Source organism: Ascaphus truei, chromosome 2 (genome assembly GCF_040206685.1).
Source record: "Ascaphus truei isolate aAscTru1 chromosome 2, aAscTru1.hap1, whole genome shotgun sequence".
Classification (NCBI taxonomy): Eukaryota; Metazoa; Chordata; class Amphibia; order Anura; family Ascaphidae; genus Ascaphus; species Ascaphus truei.
Window position 1 is genome coordinate 202211897 of NC_134484.1, and position 21644 is coordinate 202233540.

The following is a 21644-nucleotide window of genomic DNA, read 5'->3' on the forward strand; positions in this document are numbered from 1 at the left end:
TACAGCATAGGAAGTCGCATCCCCCAGTTGGCGTAATGCCTCTTTGAGATAATCATCCCTATGCTGCACCACCACGGCTCCACCCTTGTCTGCGTTCTTAATAATCAATGATCGGTTATTCTTTAATTGCTCCAAAGCTATAACCTCCTCATCACTTAAATTTCTATTTTTATTGTATCGACATGGTGAATCAAATAGAAAACCCTTTTGTAACAACCTTAGGTCCCTCTCGACCAGATTTTCAAAGGTGGAGAGGAACCTACCCTTAACAAAGGTGGGATAGAAGATTGATTGCTTTCTCAGACCAGTATTAGATCTACCCAAGAACTCATTATAATCCACAGTGGATTCAGTAGTTGTATATAATTCTTCAAGGTCCTGAATAGAGCATTGTTCCCTAAAAGAGAATGTATTGATGCTCTCCACCCCTACCCCTATTAACCTGTCATCTGTCTCATCAGGTATAGTGATAACTGTATTTTCTGTGTCATTAAAGAATTTTTTAAGGGTGCATTTTCTGACAAATTTATTAAGATCGATCATGGTCTGGAAAAGGTCAAAATTCGTATCTGGTACAAAACCCATACCCTTATTTAGTAATGTAAGTTCAGTATTAGTGAGTTCTATATTAGATAAATTGATCACTGCATCTTCTTCTCCTAAAAGTTCTTTTTCCTCTTGCTCGGTGCCCCTTTGTATTGACTTCTTGTTTTTCTTGCTCCGTCTTGTTCTTTTAAGTTTTTTGACCCAGATGGCTGTCCAGATGGCTCAGAGGGATTGTATTGACGGGTTTTATATTCTGTATCCCTATCACGTTGTTTTTTCTCTCAAAAAGGACGTTGCTCTTTAGGAGCCTCTGTCTCAGATTGCGAGTGTTCCTCTTCATGTGAATTAAAAAATGATACAGTGTGTCCCGTGTTCTCTGTGTCTGATATGTCTGAATCACCCCTTGACTTGAGAATAGACTTTTTGTTCCATGAGTCTGTGGTTTTATCCTCTGGAGTAGAATGAGTGGGAAGTGTGCTGCGGCTGGATCTCCTGTTGGGTGTAACCCTCTCCCATGTATACACCTGGTTACGTTGATAATCAAGCTTATCCCTGTCAAACTTTTGTTGTTTTCTAGATGTTATATCTTTTTCAAGATCTTTAATTGATTTTGAAAGATTCATATCAAGGGCTCTAAAGCCTTCCATCTTAGAAAATTTAGCCAAATGTGTTTGAGATAGTTTAATTTCTTTCTCTAGATCACGTTTCTCCTTGGTTTTTGCTTTTACAATCAGTGAGATAAGTTTAAAGGAACAGTCATTAAGAATGAGCTTCCATTCCTGTTCAAACTCTGGGTTGGTAAAGCCAAAGGTTGGTGTCTTTTTGACTCGCAGTCCCCTTGGAATCCTCTTCACAAGCAAGTAGTTCTCCAAAAATATAAGATCCCACCAAAGTCTTGTATCATTAATGAGAAGTTTACTTAGTTTAGAAAACAGGTCATGTAGATCTGAGGTGTCTTCACACTCAGTATCTGGTTTGTTATCAAATAACCTTTGGGCTTTTTTGAATCTCTGTGTGTTATCAAGATAATTAAAGACATAGTCCTCTGTAACATTCTGGGGATCCATAGCCTCTGTGTCCATGTTTCACAAGTACGGTGCTACTGTATAATAACAGGTATACGGTTTCAACGTATAGTTCAATGTATAAAGCACCAGCCAAGAGTGTACTACCCCGTCTTGAAAAAATGTGCGGGGGGTGAACACGTGTGTGCAAATCAGGCATGCATAAAAAATCTTGTCATAACAATATATAAAGTCTTCATATAAATTGGAGTGGCCACGACAAATTGAAAGAACCGGTCCAATGAGCTATCACTGTAAAGCATATGTCACATAGAAGCAGGTGAATGTGATGCTCCAATTGAATGCCAGTCCTTATAGGACATCCAGTGTTAATAGAGGTCCACACTAAGGGTTAACCTCGGCCGCGTTAGAGTGCCCCCATTGAAATATATAGACATCTGGTAGGGTAATTGTGGAGTCAGCCAGACCCTCACTACATAATAATATAAGCAACCCAAACCAGTGTGTGGATTGTACTTAATGTACTTTATCAAGGTGACATGGTGCTGTAAAAGCTGCTGCTTTATACTAATCTAAATCATTGCCAGGCCAATAGGCCAATAGGGTAGCGCTGCGGGACGCTTTTACAGCACCATGTCACCTTGATAAAGTACATTAAGTACGAAACGCGTAGGTGCGTTTTCCTGTCCACTTTTGTGTGTTTTTCAGCATGCAATAAACTGCACAGCATTTTTTCATCTTGGAGTGGCCTGGCTGTTTTTTGGTTCCTGTTTTATCTTTCCAGGACTCTCTGGCAGTGCGCCATTAACGCTCTCTATATCCTTGGATCACCACAAAATGGACTGCACGCCGCCGACGACGACGCGAGTGCCCCCTGGGTAGTACAGGTACTGAGCCATAGTGCTTTTCAATTGTCCTGCTTACCTAGGTCACTGACCTCCTTAATCCACACACTGGTTTGGGTTGCTTATATTATTATGTAGTGAGGGTCTGGCTGACTCCACAATTACCCTACCAGATGTCTATATATTTCAATGGGGGCACTCTAACGCGGCCGAGGTTAACCCTTAGTGTGGACCTCTATTAACACTGGATGTCCTATAAGGACTGGCATTCAATTGGAGCATCACATTCACCTGCTTCTATGTGACATATGCTTTACAGTGATAGCTCATTGGACAGGTTCTTTCAATTTGTCGTGGCCACTCCAATTTATATGAAGACTTTATATATTGTTATGACAAGATTTTTTATGCATGCCTGATTTGCACACACGTGTTCACCCCCCGCACATTTTTTCAAGACGGGGTAGTACACTCTTGGCTGGTGCTTTATACATTGAACTATACATTGAAACCGTATACCTGTTATTATACAGTAGCACCGTACTTGTGAAACATGGACACAGAGGCTATGGATCCCCAGAATGTTACAGAGGACTATGTCTTTAATTATCTTGATAGCACACAGAGATTCAAAAAAGCCCAAAGGTTATTTGATAACAAACCAGATACTGAGTGTGAAGACACCTCAGATCTACATGACCTGTTTTCTAAACTAAGTAAACTTCTCATTAATGATACAAGACTTTGGTGGGATCTTATATTTTTGGAGAACTACTTGCTTGTGAAGAGGATTCCAAGGGGACTGCGAGTCAAAAAGACACCAACCTTTGGCTTTACCAACCCAGAGTTTGAACAGGAATGGAAGCTCATTCTTAATGACTGTTCCTTTAAATTTATCTCACTGATTGTAAAAGCAAAAACCAAGGAGAAACGTGATCTAGAGAAAGATATTAAACTATCTCAAACACATTTGGCTAAATTTTCTAAGATGGAAGGCTTTAGAGCCCTTGATATGAATCTTTCAAAATCAATTAAAGATCTTGAAAAAGATATAACATCTAGAAAACAACAAAAGTTTGACAGGGATAAGCTTGATTATCAACGTAACCAGGTGTATACATGGGAGAGGGTTACACCCAACAGGAGATCCAGCCGCAGCACACTTCCCACTCATTCTACTCCAGAGGATAAAACCACAGACTCATGGAACAAAAAGTCTATTCTCAAGTCAAGGGGTGATTCAGACATATCAGACACAGAGAACACGGGACACACTGTATCATTTTTTAATTCACATGAAGAGGAACACTCGCAATCTGAGACAGAGGCTCCTAAAGAGCAACGTCCTTTTTGGGAGAAAAAACAACGTGATAGGGATACAGAATATAAAACCCGTCAATACAATCCCTCTGAGCCATCTGGACAGCCATCTGGGTCAAAAAACTTAAAAGAACAAGACGGAGCAAGAAAAACAAGAAGTCAATACAAAGGGGCACCGAGCAAGAGGAAAAAGAACTTTTAGGAGAAGAAGATGCAGTGATCAATTTATCTAATATAGAACTCACTAATACTGAACTTACATTACTAAATAAGGGTATGGGTTTTGTACCAGATACGAATTTTGACCTTTTCCAGACCATGATCGATCTTAATAAATTTGTCAGAAAATGCACCCTTAAAAAATTCTTTAATGACACAGAAAATACAGTTATCACTATACCTGATGAGACAGATGACAGGTTAATAGGGGTAGGGGTGGAGAGCATCAATACATTTTCTTTTAGGGAACAATGCTCTATTCAGGACCTTGAAGAATTATATACAACTACTGAATCCACTGTGGATTATAATGAGTTCTTGGGTAGATCTAATACTGGTCTGAGAAAGCAATCAATCTTCTATCCCACCTTTGTTAAGGGTAGGTTCCTCTCCACCTTTGAAAATCTGGTCGAGAGGGACCTAAGGTTGTTACAAAAGGGTTTTCTATTTGATTCACCATGTCGATACAATAAAAATAGAAATTTAAGTGATGAGGAGGTTATAGCTTTGGAGCAATTAAAGAATAACCGATCATTGATTATTAAGAACGCAGACAAGGGTGGAGCCGTGGTGGTGCAGCATAGGGATGATTATCTCAAAGAGGCATTACGCCAACTGGGGGATGCGACTTCCTATGCTGTACTTCCACTTGACCCCACCCAAAAATACCAAAGGGAGCTAAGGCACTTACTTGATGTTGGCTCCATGTTGGGAGTATTGAATGAAAATGACATGGAATTCCTTTACAGACCCCATCCCACCACTGCCGTGTTTCACCATCTCCCGAAGATTCATAAGACATTGATCTCCCCACCAGGGAGACCGATTGTCTCTAGCATTGAGTCTTTGGGGGATGGTGTCTCACGGTACGTGGACCACTTTCTCCAACCCCTGGTTCGGAACCTACCGTCCTACATTAGAGATAGTAGTCATCTCATTAATTGCCTGGAGGGCTTCAGATGGAGACCTAATCTGCTATGGGTGACATTGGATGTCACCTCCCTTTATACCGTTATTTCCCATGAACATGGACTGACAGCTGCTGAGTATTTCCTCAATCGGTCGGACTTATCACCTGCACAAGTCACGTTTATTTTAGATTCAATCCACTTTCTTCTCACTCACAACTTCTTTCTATTTAATGGGGTTCACTATCTCCAGACGCGTGGAACGGCCATGGGTACGAGTTTTGCTCCCTCGTACGCCAACCTCTTCATGGGGTGGTGGGAGCTGTTCCACGTGTTTGGAGAAGTGAACAAATACAGGGAGCACATTTTATTTTATAGACGTTACATTGATGACCTGCTTTTGATTTGGGAGGGTGATGTCACACTTCTAGATGAGTTTATTCTTTCACTTAACACTAATAATTTTCATTTACAATTCACTCACACGTATAATGCACAGCACATCAATTATTTGGACTTATGTCTATATGTAGATACCACTCTAAATATTCAAACGACACTGTATCGTAAACTCAATTCACGCAATACCCTATTGAGGCCCAGCAGCTGCCACCCTCCCGCCATGTTCAGAGGGATCCCTAAAAGCCAGTTTATGAGGGCACGCAGAAATTGTTCCAATGAAGATGACTTTATGTTACAAGCATCAGACTTACACACACGCTTTCTACAAAGAGGGTATAATAGAAAGGACCTAGATAAGACACTTTTAGAAGTATCCTCCATGAAAAGGGAAAAACTATTGGTTAAACAACCCAAACAACCAAGATTAAATATGAGTCCCTCCTTTATCACCCCCTTTAGTAAGCAAGCTGGAGCTATTAAACAAATCCTTAAAAAACATTGGGACATTTTGTCTCTGGATCCTGTTTTAAAACCCCATATAGCTACAGGCCCCAATGTTATTTTCAAACGGGCAAAAACCCTGTCGAACCACTTGTCTCCTAGTCTTTTTTAATCCAAAAATAAAGACAGATCTAAGAAACCACATGGAACATATCCATGTTCCCATTGTAAAGCATGTTCCAAAATGAATAAAAATAGAACCTTTACCTCTACGAATACTAGAAAAATGTACTCTATAAAATCATTTATTAATTGTAACTCTACTTATGTTGTTTACTTACTGAAATGTGGATGTGGCCTACAATACGTGGGACGGACAACTAGATGCTTAAAAGTTAGAATTCTTGAACATTTGAGACTTATCAATAATGCAGATCAGAACCATCCAGTTGCAAAGCATTTCTCTAGTTGTCCGAACGGCGGTATTGGCTCATTCACATTTCAGGGTATAGAACATATTCCTGTACCCATAAGAGGAGGAGACAGGACGAAACAACTTGATAGACGAGAATCCTTTTGGATCTTTACCTTAAGAACAAGAACTCCTTTGGGCATGAACACCGACTGGGATTTGAGTCATTTTCTGTGAATTCATATATTGAATATTTTCATGATTTTTCATTGAACTTAATAATTAGTTGCGTTTAAAAATACATATTTTTATAGATTATTTTTTCATATATTAACCTTATTGTGTTCAAGGATCTAATTTCTTTGTTTGAACCACACTATACAGTAGTTTAGTATTAAATTATTTTTACTATATCATTTTTATATTTCCACTCAAAATGCATTGATAGTATTCATATTTCCCATTCGGTGTTCATTATATTTATATCAATATTAACATCATTAATAAGCCACATGAGACAGTCTGGATGTAACACATAACTATTCATAAATGGGATACAATTTTTTACTACATTTGTACACGCCTCTGTTAACTACAGTACAGATGTTAATACGGTATATTGCAATTTATGTGAATTCAATACGGCATAAATGCCACATTTGCTATGTATATATGCTAATTATATTATATGATTATTATGCTATGTACTGTTCTGTCCTCTGGATAACAAGGTGTTTTAATTCTTGCCTATACATATTGAGTGTATGGGTACACTTTGGGAAACAATACTATATATATGTGTTCTAATTAGTTCAGTGATGGATCATGGGACTTACTAGTTAGGGCTCACAGGAATTGGTATGCCAAATCTTAGGTACTAAATTGTAGGGAAAAAAACCCATATATTACAGTCCATACTGTATTAGTATCCCCTCATGATCCATTTATCACTTTAATAGTTATAGCTCTTTGAATGTGAGGACTCATCCCTCCCCTCTCCTTTGTTATGCTCTTTATACTTTTCCTTTATTGTGTTTTCCCCATACTTATGCATAGGGCTGCTGTCTATATAATACTCAGTTACTTGTTAACTTCTTTATTGTTGTAACCCCCTTTCTCTTCCGATATTCTTATTTATTTGTGTGTATTTTCGTTGTTCAATAAAGTTATTTGTATTGTAAAAAAAGACTTCACTAGAGGTTCGGCCGGTCTCCTGTATGTGACGTCACGCGCGCGCGCCCACCAGGCATGGCGCGCGGCTGTGTCGTCACTCGGTGGACCGAAGCCGAATTCACAGTCATGTTTACACTGATTTGCCCACACTGCCCCTCCTCTAGGTGCGCGCGCATCGCTCTCGCGAGATTTCGCATGCGCAGACACTGCGGGACGCGCGAGGGCTGCGCGCTACCCTATTGGCCTGGCAATGATTTAGATTAGTATAAAGTAGCAGCTTTTACAGCACCATGTCACCTTGATAAAGTACATTAAGTACAAAACGCGTAGGTGCGTTTTCCTGTCCACTTTTGTGTGTTTTTCAGCATGCAATAAACTGCACAGCATTTTTTCATCTTGGAGTGGCCTGGCTGTTTTTTGGTTCCTGTTTTATCTTTCCAGGACTCTCTGGCAGTGCGCCATCAACGCTCTCTATATCCTTGGATCACCACAAAATGGACTGCACGCCGCCGACGACGACGCGAGTGCCCCCTGGGTAGTACAGGTACTGAGCCATAGTGCTTTTCAATTGTCCTGCTTACCTAGGTCACTGACCTCCTTAATCCACACACTGGTTTGGGTTGCTTATATTATTATGTAGTGAGGGTCTGGCTGACTCCACAATTACCCTACCAGATGTCTATATATTTCAATGGGGGCACTCTAACGCGGCCGAGGTTAACCCTTAGTGTGGACCTCTATTAACACTGGATGTCCTATAAGGACTGGCATTCAATTGGAGCATCACATTCACCTGCTTCTATGTGAACTAAATTTCCCTGTCTTTAGGAAAATCTTGTAGTATGGCGCAGCTGCACCTTCCGCGCGGCGGTGCGTACTGGGCTCAGCCCCATTGAGGGACGGTGCTTGTACGCACAGCGCACGCCTGTAGAAGGCACTGGGACCGCAGCCTTAGGAAGCAAATCCACTGGAATAATAATAATTTAAAAAAAAACAAAAACAAAAAAAAAACACACACTTGTATTTACCCAATAGGGATTTGAAGAGGTCAATTATACTTAAGTAAATATTCTTAGATCAGTAATTTTTCATTTGTATCAAAATATCTTTTTGAACAACCTAAAGTTATCTCCTAATTTATTAAGAATATCATGACTAAATAACACAACTATACATTAAAATCCCCAGATTTCTATATGAGTTTAACTTCTATAATCTTAGCATCTTGCCTCCTGATCATTCCCTTTAATCTTTAGACTGCACTGGACTATTGGAGAGCTCGATTTTAGCCTCATGGACACTTAGGGGCACATACATTAAGTACTGGTACGGGATGTTGCACCCTTTCTGGCATTAGCTCCCATTCATATCAATGGTCGTTGACTCCAGGACGGGTGGGATAACCTGTACCAGCATTTGATGTATGTGCGCCTTAATGTTTCAATTACAGCAAGAAAAACTACAATGCACAATAAATAGTCGATTAGCGCAAACTGCTGCTTGAGAACGTACTTTTGACATCTGGGCCGCAGTGTTACCCTTCGCTCCCAGATAGACCATAGCAAGAGCAGATGAGATGCTCAATGGAGAGAAGAACAAATTACATTTGTTATCATTTTCATTCAACGTTTTGAAGAGATCAAGCGCAAAGCTGCTGTTTGCTGCACTGAGGCAATCCATCGTTCCAAACCTGTAACGTAAAGTAATTCATTAAATAGGCTTTCATTTGTAACATTTCTATAGAAACTACAGTTTACATTTCCACACACTATATACAATACAATAATACAGTACAGCAGAAAATAGTTTGTTGCCAATTTCCAAATCACTTACGACTTGTGCACTTAATTGTAGCATATGACATAGCACAAATCTGAACATTAAGCTGTCCAACCAGAGACTCAGATGGTTGGACAGCACTGGAATATAACTGGGAGTGTATTTTGGAGGCAATGTTCATATAAATATCAGAATGAATTGGCTCCAATGTAAAAAACGCCTTCATTATGAACCCCTCTCTAAAAATGAAGTTTCAAATCTTTTATTAAGTATGTTTGGTAATTCGTGCTTTCATCAGATGTTGTCCATATTATTCAAGTGGAATTTTATGTGTGACTTTAAGCCTTGTTAAGCACTGGCTCATAACGAGACAAACTGGAGTGGACATTACTGTATGATCCTTGGCTTTGCATGGTATTCTTAAAGCTAATTTTATGCAAAGACAATCATTAACATAGGCTTAATGTCACGTTAGTGTAGCATAACTCTGCATGATCTTCCAATAACGTTACTGTAACAGGGACTTAGCCCTGTTTAAATAAAAGCCTTTAGTGGTCTGAGAAATCCAGCAGAGCGCTAGTTAATTGTAGCTAGTCAACCAGATCCACCTGGGTAATCAGATAAGGGTAAAAACCTCATGCTGAAAACAGACCCAGAGACTCCTTAGCACAGTCACAACTGTCCTGACAGACAAGTCTTGATCACACAGGAGGGACACCAGGGGACCAGACCTCTTCCAGGGTGCAGCCAACTCAGGAACCTGCCAGAGACTGGCCCCTCAATGGACACCACTCATGACCCAGAGACTGACCTGAAGAGCCACTTGCTTTGAAGTACCTCTTTAGACTTAAGAGGATAGGTTGGCAAGGGGCTTTCCCCCCCAATCCTGCAGATAGGGACAGGGGAAGTAAGTTAGCCCTTACAAAAGAGATAGGTGTTTATTTCTTTGTATATATGTATATTGCCTTAAACTGCTGTTTAAAGTGACAGGCGGAATAAAGCCATGTTTAATTTCCCCCAAAACGGTCTCTGAGTATACCTCTGCACTGGTCTCTTACAGTGACATTATGTCAGACTTGGCTTTACTCCCATTCAGACCCTGACAGTTCTTTTGCTGAAGGAAGAGAAAGGAGGATAATATATATTTAAAAATTGTTTCCAACTGTGGCATTACACCCATTGAGCACTGCAAAAGCGCCATTTCATGGTCTGGATGCGAGAAATGGCAAGTTTAGGCATGACCTAAGAAATGCAACGTTAAGCCCTGTGTTAAGCTTAACGGACCTTACACTAATGTTATGCTAGTGCCTCATTTGCACTAATGTTATGCTAATGCACTAATGTTATGCTAATGCCTCATTTGTATGTTATCACTGAGGGCCGTTATAGTTATGGTCTTTGTCACGGAGACCAGGACTATCCCACCAGGGACCAATTTGCCAGACAGAAACACAAGTTTACCAAATTAATTTATTGGAAAAATATCCACAACTATTTACAGTAAATCAACACACACGGAAACTGGGGTTACCCTATAAATGTGGGTTCAGGGACCTCCCTAAAGAGATTTTCTCTGTTATTTCTTCCTGCAGGGTCCTCTGCTGCTTCTCTCAGTTACTCACAGCCTCTTTCCAGCTGCCTCAGCTAAAGAACCCTGAATTCATAGCTGAAGCTGATCTGAGCTAGCTAGAGGTCTCCCTCCCCCCCAGGTGTTTGAAATATGACCCAGCCCCTGATTGGTGGATGGAAATGCAACAAAGTTACTGTACATGCAAAGAGTTACTTGGAAAGATCACAGACCACTTTGCACCAGTCCAGCTGAACATAACTAATACCCTTGTTCCTTAAGTGCTGGAACCAGGCTTACAATACAGGTATATTATACACAAACATAATACAGATACAGTACATGTATTACTGACAGGTAGGGATAAATGGCAGGCTTAACCTCTATTAAAAAGCAGTCACATTTACCCCTACTGTCACAGTTTTACATGAGAAAAAACACGAGTTAAGAAGCGTTCGACATGCATTAAGCACAAAAGCTCAGTTTCATATAAATATAATACAGCTGAACCTCGTTATAACGCAGTGCTCGGGGGGCCTAAGAATGAGACCGCGTTATAACCATGATCGCGAGAAAAAAAACAATGGCCGCCACGATCAGGGGTTCCGCGTCTGCTGGAGAGCTGGGATAACTCTCCCAGAACCCTGCGTTGTAGCGGCATCCCACGCAGGACTTTACCCGGAGCAGCAGCTCATCTGTATGCAGTGCAGGAGAAGCTGGTGAGTCTGCGAGAGGGAGGGGGGGGGGGGACGGGAGTGGGGGGAGGATCTCACAAAGTCTGGAGAAGCCGGGAGGTCAGCTGTCTCTGTGTGTCCCTCGGCCCGGAACCAGCTCCCCTCTCTCCTCCTCCCGGCGGAGGGAGGGGATGTCTGTGCTACATGTTTTTTGTAAAAGTACATTATTTTTCTTTGTAAATTATTGTGCCTTTTTAAAGTCCCCAAACCTTGTCACAAATAAATGCATTGCTAGTACAGTATTTTGACTGTATAGAGGGGTGCTTATTGGTATAAAAGTGCTTATTTGCCACCTTTGATATCATCCCTTACAAGTATGTGAAAGTGTGACTCTCTGTACATTATAAAATGAGTTTGTGCCTTTTGAAAATTAGCCAGTGTCTCTGCAGAGCTCTTTGGAGTCCAAATTAGCAAAAATGCTGTCTCCTCTTCCCATTGCACGTCTTGTGTCTTTGCATTTTCAATGCTGTTAATAACCAAGATAAGACTGTGTGCATTATTCTGAGATGTGTGAGCTAGCTATTAGTGAACCCTCTACCAACCATCTCACAGAAGGTACCCGTATTGCGTTATTCAAGTTTGCCAAAATGAAAAAAGGTGCCATGCTCAAACCGCGTTATAAGCAGATCTACGTTGTAGCGGATCGCGCTATAAACGGGGTTGAGCTGTATCTAGAAGATGCATTTTAAAAAATAAATAAAATTGCTTTTCTCATGACTTCAGCGTTTTTACGAACTCACTAGGTGATCCAAACGCTTCTTTATAATATGTTCCAGGGGCCTCTGGGTGTGAAAGGGTTAGGATGCTGAATGAGACGTGGTTAGCACAAGCTAAACTACTGAAGTTATTTGTCAACAATATGTATGCAAGGGGTAGCCAACTCCAGTCCTCAAGGGCCATCAACAGTTTAGGTTCTCTGGAAATCCCTGCTTCAGCACAGGTGGTTCAATCAGTGGCTTAGTCAATGAAAATCCTGAAAATCTTACCTGTTGGTGGCCCTTGAGAACTGGAGTTGCACCCCCCCGCTGTATATAGAGTTACAAACCGAGTCATTTGGGTTAAACGTGGAGCCCTCCTGATGATAAAATGACATTTTGCAGGTGCGCAGAAAAGTAACCAGTTATCTTGACAAATAAACCTACAGTGTGTTAAAAGTGACTAAACAAGAATATACCTGCACTAAGGGATGCTGTTATTTCTTGTTTCATTAACCTATAAACATATCCGCTACTGTAATATTACTTTTGTGCTCTTCCAGTTGAAATTATGCTCAGACATGTATTTCCAAACACTTACTTATATACCAAGCAGGCACATCCTTTCCACATTGCTCTTTGCATTAAAAAAACAGCTTGTAGTATTCCACTTGCTAAAGAATCTAAAATGAATGTTTTAATTGTTACAGTACATTTCCTCCACCTAAAACAAATTAAAATAGGCCCCGGTTTTATTGAATTTAAAGTGCACTGTCAATATTTTTTTCTTATTTGGAATAAAAAAAAACATTTGTTTCCTACAGTAATTGTTGCTGTTTACTAAAAATATTTGATAAAACTAATAATGTAAAAACTTCTGAAGGGTTAGAAATTGGCTTGCGGCGAAATCGCTAACTGACAGGCAACGTCCTGTTTTTCTGGGATTTTGACCAATACAAATTACTTTTTTGAAGTGAAACTTCTTTAGCGGCACTTACCACATGAGCAAAATTCAGTGGCAGTGAATGGAGTTGATGGGAACGGAAGTCAGCGGTGACGGAAGTGACCTCACTGCTGGCAGAAGAGGCCATCAGCAACATTCACTGCCACTGAATTTTGCAGCTTCCATCAGCAGGAGGAACACACACACAGCCTCCAAACACCCGAGCCGAGCACCGCCCGCCGAGCACACCCTCTCCCTCCCCCCGTGAGCTGCCAAGCACCCCTCCCATGAGCAGCCGAGCACCCCTCCCATGAGCCGCCGATTAATCCACCAGTGAGCCGCCGATTAATCCACCAGTGAGCCGCCGATTAATCCACCAGTGAGCCGCCGAGTACACCCTTCCTTGGCTGTTCATCCTTTATAAGATCAGCATTTGCATTTGGCTGAGCATAACAGTTTGTTACTTGTGACGTTGTGCAGGTTGCAAGCACACTGTTGTACCTTCTCCTGCCTTGATATCTACTACTCTACCTTCTACTACCCTCAACCTCGGCTAACTGACATCTACTAACCTCCAGTATCCTACCCTCGACCACGACGAGTATACCTACTACCCTACTTCTCATAACCCTGACCCGGCTACACGACAACGAACCTGCACACCTGACGTGGCCTCTTGGCTCCTAATCCCCACCTCGGCCTTGTGGTCCCGTCCTGTTTGTGGCGAGCACACGTTACACAAGGTAACCGTTTTCCTTGTATAGCGATACTACAGATGTGCAACAACATTGGCTACCAGTTAACGCGACGGTGTGTGTCAAAGCTGTTGCCACAACACTGGCGCAATGAAGTTAGCTACATCTGTAGGTTATCTTTTTACATACTACTCTGTCAGAATATGGATCGTGCATTATCAAATCACACAGACTTCACATCCTGTGCAGCCTTCACATTGGATGGAGTTTAATTTGCACTCAGCATGTGACACAAAGGTACAAGTTATTACATATCACCCCGTGGTATGAATGTATGTACTGATGTCTCCGTCACAGCGTAGGATTTTATGTCCCAGATTAAGGCAGGAAATAGTATTTCTCTATATGGGATTTATTTACAGGGCTAAATACTACACTAAACAGGCCCACTGTCCTTTTAAGGTCAAAACAAATCTTAAAATAAACGCCTACTCCTCTGAGATTAACTATACATGCAGTTTCAGCTGTTACTAACTGGATGGACAGCTAAGATGGGTACCACCCCAAACATGGTACTATTATAGCAAAACATATACAGTCTCTGCACACAGCAATACAGTGTTTCTCTTATCTGTTATTCCTAGGTTACGGAGCAGATGTCCCCGCTTCAGCGCGGTCCCATGTCCTTACTTCCTAGGAGAGCTCTGCCCAATGAGAGCTCAGAGAATCTCCCTTCTAAGTCCAATGTTAAGGCCAGGACATCCCCACTTCAGCACAGTCTCGTGTCCTTCCTTCCTCTTCCTGGGATTAAGACCCAGGCAGTGGCAGCAGACTCCGCGACCACAGTCGACCGGGTCTAGGGGACGGTGCCAGCATCCACAGCTGGGGAGAACTGTTCTCTGTTCCCCTTCTCTGAGAACAGCAGTCTCTCAAATGGCAGCTTTCTGTGTCGGCCTTAAAACACTTCCTACTTCATTCAGCAGTTAATCATGATTATCTGTATCTGAACTAGCTACTCTAGGGGAAATTAACTCTCTGTATGCTGGAAAGACCCATAGCTGCCCTATTCCAGGACCTAGAGACTGTGATTGTATCACAGTATGTATATCAATAATAAAAAGAAAAGCTTTTTTAAAAAAAAAAGCTTTAAAAAAATAAATTAAAAAAAAAGGGATATAGATATATATCTCATGCCAAAACCAAACATTCCAATACACTTGGAAACCACAACCTTCAGGCTTCGGTGTGGCCAATTTTGACAGGTAAAGGTAATATTATTACTTTAACATGAGTATGTTAAATTGCCAGGATCTAATATTTTCACTTGCTTTAATACAATATACCATGTAATTTACCCATGAAGAACACAAATTAATTGTATACTGTATGTGTGTATAATACACACACACAGTCACAGACCAAAAAGAATAAATAATATATACTCATCAGAAATCCAGGTAGACAGACAGTGAACACCAACAAGTCTAATAGATACACAAAAACACGAAGTCCGCAGCATACTCAATAGAAAAGGGATTATTTAATCTCAATAAATTATCAGGCAATCACCAAAACTCCAGAGCGATGTACGTTTCACAGAGTTTGAGAAAAGACCTTGTGGTCTGAAACGTACGTCACTCTGGAGTTTTGGCGATTGCCTGATGATTTATTGAGATTAAATAATCCTTTTCTATTGAGTATGCTGTGGACAGACACACACACACACACACACACACAAAAGAAAACAGAATCCTTATTAAAAGCACTAAAAAATAACCGCAAATACACATGATGTATGAAAGTAATCAAAGAATTAATTTTCATTTAACCCATTAGATACACAAACAATTTAAAAAAAACATACGAGAGAACACACTGAAAAGACCTCCAAAATAGAAAACAAGGGAACTGGCTATTAGCTGCAGATGGCTAGTATATAGTTTGCAAACACCAAGAAATATTATAAAGAAAGCGGGGAAAGAAAATACCCCTAGCTGACCAAGTAAATTAAATGATAAACCCACAGAAGGCTATCCTAAGCAAAGCAAACGAAATAAACTTTACCCGTCCAAGATAAACACAGTCCCTAATAATGCTATTACCAAAATCAAAATAACACTAAAACTAAATAAGCTTATCCACACACATAAAAAATAATAATCTGCGGGGGAGATGAAAAAAGGGTTAACATAAGGGTGTAAAAAAAAAAAAAAAAAAAAAAAAAAAACATGCACCGCATACAGACTAACCAAAATGCCAATTTTGTTTTTAAAGTCTGTGCACAAAAATAAAAAATATAATATATATCACTGTAGGGACATAATGACAAGCATGTGATACTCAGCTAAAGAAAGATGTAGAGAATCCTTAGAGTGTTGGTGTAGCTGTAGCTGATAGATGTAGTAGTCCGTTGAAATCAGCATGTGAGAGTCCCACAGTGCATACAGCATAGCCAGAGTCCCAAGATAATAATTAGCAGGAGGTTTTTTAGAGTGGTTACACACACACACCTCAATGCTTTAATAAGTAATGCTTTGGGACTCTGAATTAACTGTTGCACGCTTTGTAGAATATTTACATTTTCTGACACATTTTACTACAACAGATTGTGCGTTACATGCATACAGTAGTTTTTCTATAATAAATAGGGACCCGAGACCCTGGCAAATATATATTAATGCTATATTTTGCATACTTCTCGGATGGTGGTAGCGGATAGATATGATTGCAATTGCGTAAGGGGTTAATATGGACTCATTGAAAGCACCTTGCGGAGAAGAAAGGTGAGTTGGCTAGAGTAGTCGTGTGTATTAACCCTGGTTGAACATCTAAGTCATGTGCTCACTAATGTGCTGTTTGGGACAGATTGAGGTGAGATATTGTTCATTTAAGGGACCTTCGCAGAAAGTAAAAAAAGTGAACCAGACTTAGAGCCGTGTATTAACCCATGTCACGTGCTCACGGGTGTGCCGTACAAGGCATATACATGGATCTGCTTCAAGATGTTGGCTAAAAAGGTAGAAAGCGTTATTGAAACATAGGTGCAAGACAAGCGATCAACAGGAGGCGACCCAAGACACACCCCTACAGTCTGTATTTCTTAACCTGCATCATCCTGTGATCGCTCTGCTATTGCCAGTATCAGAGCTTAACTTTAACAGTGCTGGAGATCCGGAGGCACCAGAGGGAATTTGCAGTCATGCGATCGCTTCAGCGGAAATCATATGGCCACTGTTGCACCCTGGCTGACAGAAATGGAAGGGAGAGCCATTCACTTCCATAAAAAATAAAATTAAAAAATAAATAAAGCTAAACACTTATCCTCTAGAAAAGTAGAAATGTTGCCAGTGACGGGCAAGGGTAACCAGGCTTCATAATAAAGGTTAAGCCCTCTGGTTGCCCATGGGTCCCTGGCAGCTAGCTAGCACAACAGTATAAGCCAGGGGCCAGGTATCTTTACATGCAAAGTTAAAGTGACCCCTGCTTTTCCACTTTCCATGTTCCCTTTACCCCACACTCATGAAATTTGCTGTGTGTAAGTTTTAGGTGGGATATTTGGGTAGAAATGCAATTCTTTTGTTTGCAGGAGTTCGGGGGCCAGAGCTACCTTCATTCTACCCGGTGAGCAGGCATGATTTGCTAGTACGTGAGTAGATTTACACCGGGGCAGTCAAGCGTCTCCCAGACTCCTAAGTCCCTTACAGTCATGAGTCTCCAAGATCCCCCATATATAAAAATATGTTTTCCAAATGTTTGATACATTTATTATAAGGCTCTATGCAGTCCGCCAGGGCATCTGCTTAAGGTGTCAGCAAGTCTGCATAGAGTCCGTAGTTGAAAGAGGAGAGGATGTCAAGAGGTGTGAAAAAGTTTGGTGGGCGAGGAAGGGTGCATTGCCAGGTCCGGACTACAAGGGCACGCCATGGGGACACCTTTTGTAGTTGCCAGACTTGGTGGAGCTGGCCCCGCAGGTGGCAATGAGTTAGCCAATGGGATACAGCCATAGAGTCTTCTTCCCTTGGCTAAAATCATATTTCCCATTCACCCGGCTTTCCGAGCCTGCTTGACATGCCTACTCCTCTGACGTCAGCCAAGGGACGAGACCCTCTTTCTATTAGCTGGTGGGGAGGGATTCCCATGCTCCGATTGGCTGCTCCACCCCCCTCCGTTCTGGGGAAAGCCCAGCGGAGTGTATGTAAGGTGCTGACCAGGAGAGATAGTGTGCGCAACCAATGACTTAAGTCGATGAAGCTAGGGCGGGCTTTTCAAAGTTGCTCTGTTCGAAATAACAGAGCAACCGGCTTTGTTTTGAAGCCTGAAAAGTCAGACACAAGGACCAAGTTCTCATTTTAGAATGCAGCGGTCGCGGCTGGGAACAGAAGCCGAAAAGAGGACTAAGAGAACCAGGTGTATATCCCGGTCAGGGTAAGCTATCCAAGCGGGCGCACTGCACATAGGAAAGCCTAAATTCCCCCCCCCCCCCCACAGACCCTCCGTAAGTGTATTTTTAACTGTTTCTTGTGTATCTCTTGTTGTACGTGGGTTTACCAAATAAAATTACAGTTTGTTTTTACTATCTTGTTTTGCCTAATGAATGATCCTAGTAATATATAAATGGTGTAAAAAGTACCTGGTCTCTCGTGACAGCCATGTCGTACAGTAACTGGTACGGCAATAGGGCATTGTGTTTCGCAGCTGGGGAAAGTGCCTTGTTTAAATAGATAGGAGGCTAAAAATGACAAACTCCATGTACTATAGTAACAAAAAATGGCCAAGGCAGGGATGGGCGGGACGCTCTTGCTACTGTCTAATGACTGACAAGGTGCTGAAAGGGGCGTAATAAAACATATAAAACAAATCCTTGCTAGAGCAAGGGAAGAGATAACCATAATTGAGAAAATAATTGCCAAGCAATGACGTTTAGACAACACTAAATATATTCTAAAATAAGTAAATCGTGTCACACAAATATGAGGAATAAGTAATTCTCCCTAATCCTCACCTCTTAGATGTGCTCACTTGAATTACCCAGACTCCTTACTCATCACGGTTTCACCAGCACCACACAAGAAACACATTCTCTTCAACAGAAGACCAATTGGAATGGCCTCTACAGAACAAAATTGACAGGTTTTCGAAATTAAAATTAATATGATTTTACTGACCAAATTGGACTTCTGCTGAGGGGTGCTTTTTGCTGGGGAAATTGTGGCAGATTTCCAGAGGACCCTTAGGACAGATGTTCTCCCCGTTGCACGCACCTTTATGGGTGACAACTTTTGAGAGAAAAGAGTTTCCCCATTTCTATATTACCCAGAATCCTTTTTGACATGTGACAATGAGAAGTACAGTACAATGTAGGTTTTGGTAACCTGTGCAAGACATGCATATGCAGTTATGAGTTAATCTTTGTACTACACAAGTTGTGTGTCACTGTTTTAACCCAGTATATAAAACTGTGTTTGAATAAAAGCAGACAACTTTACCCCCTGCACATTTTTTTTGTCAGTGTGTTCAGTTTATTCTTTAACAATGATGGAGTGCCAAATATATGCACACTCATCACTCCCCCAGCACGGTGACTGCCCCTATCCTGTCTGTATCCTTTGTCTCTTCTTGTTATATACAGGGACAGCATTAGAGACAATGAGGGCTTATACAGGATGGATTTATAGTATTTTGTTTTATTGTAAACCCAGAGTATCACTAGTTCTGTGTTTTAAAGCTTCAGTTCCCACTAACATTACCTACTTTGAAAGTGAGCTCAGTTCAATGTCCTTTAAAGCAGATGTGAAACCTTATTTATCTGTTCATGCTCACTCTCTCTATTTCTCCTGTCAGAACAGAGCTGTTTTTTTCTATGTAGACTACATCAGAAAAACGGTTTGGTTAAATCATCCAGGGGCCATTTGTTCATTTTCTAGGGGAGAACACTTTTGCGCTCTTATGGAGCACTGAACGAGATCTGTTCAGCTGAGGACTCCTCCGTTATGTGAAACCGCCAGAAGGGGCTGCGTAGTCCATCCGGCACTGAAAAGTGTAAGACCACTAAAAGTACACCCAGATAGCTCTGTCCCAATGTGTAATCGTAGAGTTTCTACAGACGAGGCGGAACTACTTTAATGCAGTTCCACTGCCAGATATACAAAATCAACATTGTAGGATAGAGTAGTCACAGCTCACAAGCACCACATGATGGTTAATTATAGCCTCTTTTTAAAGAGGGGCTAACCCTCCTTAAATTGTAAGCTCTCTGGGGTAAGCATTTTCTATTTTCTGCACTTATTGTATTATACTGCAATTCCCTAAACGGTTTTGTAAACACAGTCCATGTTCATCAGCACACCTCAATATTAATTATATCTGACGTTTAAACACTATATGATAACAGTTTGAAAAGCCTTTGTTGGTGACGTCATTGGGATACATTATAAAATAATATCAGTAAATGTGGTATGTCTGTGTGACAGTAGGAGGTAACCAGGCTCTCAAATAAAGGTTAAGCCTGTTTTGGTTACCTCTGATCCATGTATAAGGCCCGTTCTATACTGCATGCGGCCGTGCGTGCCTATGCGAACGCGCATGCATGTGCCGCATGCTTTTCCCTGTTATAGAGCCGGGAGCTGCAGGTACTGTATGTGTATGTGTGTATGTGTGTGTGAGAGTATATATGTGTGTGCATGGGTTGTGTGAGTGAAGAAAGTCACAAATAAGATTTTTTTAAAGAAAAAAAAAAAAGTTAAAAAAATATTTATTAATTTTATTTGTGCAATCATTGACACACACACACACACACACACACACACACACACACACACACACACACACACACACACACGAGCGCCGGTAGCGGCACAAAATCATCTTTCCCCCGTCTTCGCTGCTGGCTCCCCGCTCCCTACCGTGCGCGCGGCCCTTGTATAGAAGGGCTGGCTGACCTCAGCCATCTATAACTGCCGCGCCCGCGCACGGCGTAGCACGCCCCGGCAGTATAGAATGGCCCGAAGGGTCCAAGAGAGTTAGCTCTTGGGCCTGGTAACATTGTACCATGCCAATGTAATAAAATAAAAGTATTTTTTACATGTAAAGTATTTTTTGTGTTTTCCCCTTTCTGGGCATGCAATCAAACAGGGATTGCTAGGGTATGAGTTTCAAGGGGGGTTGGGGGTTGCGGAGGAACCGTTGACAGAATGTGCCTAGGAGGTTGGGGTCCGGAGTTGTCGGTTCCCCCATAAATGTATATTGTGTATAAGCGAATTTATGCCGAATAAATTACAATTTATTTCATTACCTTGTTTTGCTCAATGAATGATCCTAGTAAAAAGGTGTAAATAACCTGGTCTCCTGGGACAGTCTGTAAGGTGGAAAGGTTTATAATGTATGTAACATATCACAGCAGATAACTGTCAGTGATAATTGGCAACTATACCAAGCTTTAAAAATTACACCAATTATTATGTCTCACCAGTAAGCAAGTCAGAGTTTGCAGAAGACGAAGCTCAGGGTGTTGTCTCTTTCTGTTAAAGTACCCTGCGGCAAGAAGGCCTTGCCGGTAGTTAAACTGTGACTGCGACAGTTAAACCGTCACTGAAACTCGGCAGAGACTCACAAGCCTGTGACATTTTAACTGATGCAGGAGCCTTGGTTTTCCACATACAACAAGGTCATCACAGTCACAAGTAAAGTAAAAAAAAACCTGTTATATCTGCAGGCCTGTCGCTCACATTGAGTTAGGCTCATGCATGACCCTCAATGACACACCCGGAACAAAACACATTCCAACGTATCTACGCCTAACAGTCAAGACTCACATCAATTCAGGGGTTAGCAGCCCAAACACCGCCGCCTCACAGCTTCCCACATGTCACCTTTCCCCAAAACTCCTCCATGTCTGGCAGGAGCCCCAAAATTACTCTTAACATGAACCAATACCACTGGCA

General features: G+C 41.3%; 1 protein-coding gene across 2 annotated transcripts in view; it reads right to left on the minus strand.

The window, feature by feature from the left end:
* LOC142487109 (serpin B6-like) overlaps positions 1-21644 on the minus strand; it is a 50284-nt gene that overhangs the window by 24280 nt on the left and 4360 nt on the right. For both annotated transcript variants that reach the window (XM_075585830.1, XM_075585829.1), the window contains one exon: positions 8804-8981. In XM_075585830.1, the coding sequence (XP_075441945.1) occupies positions 8804-8971 (168 nt within the window). In that variant the 5' untranslated portion in view covers positions 8972-8981. Of the gene's footprint in view, positions 1-8803; positions 8982-21644 lie in introns of those variants that run through there.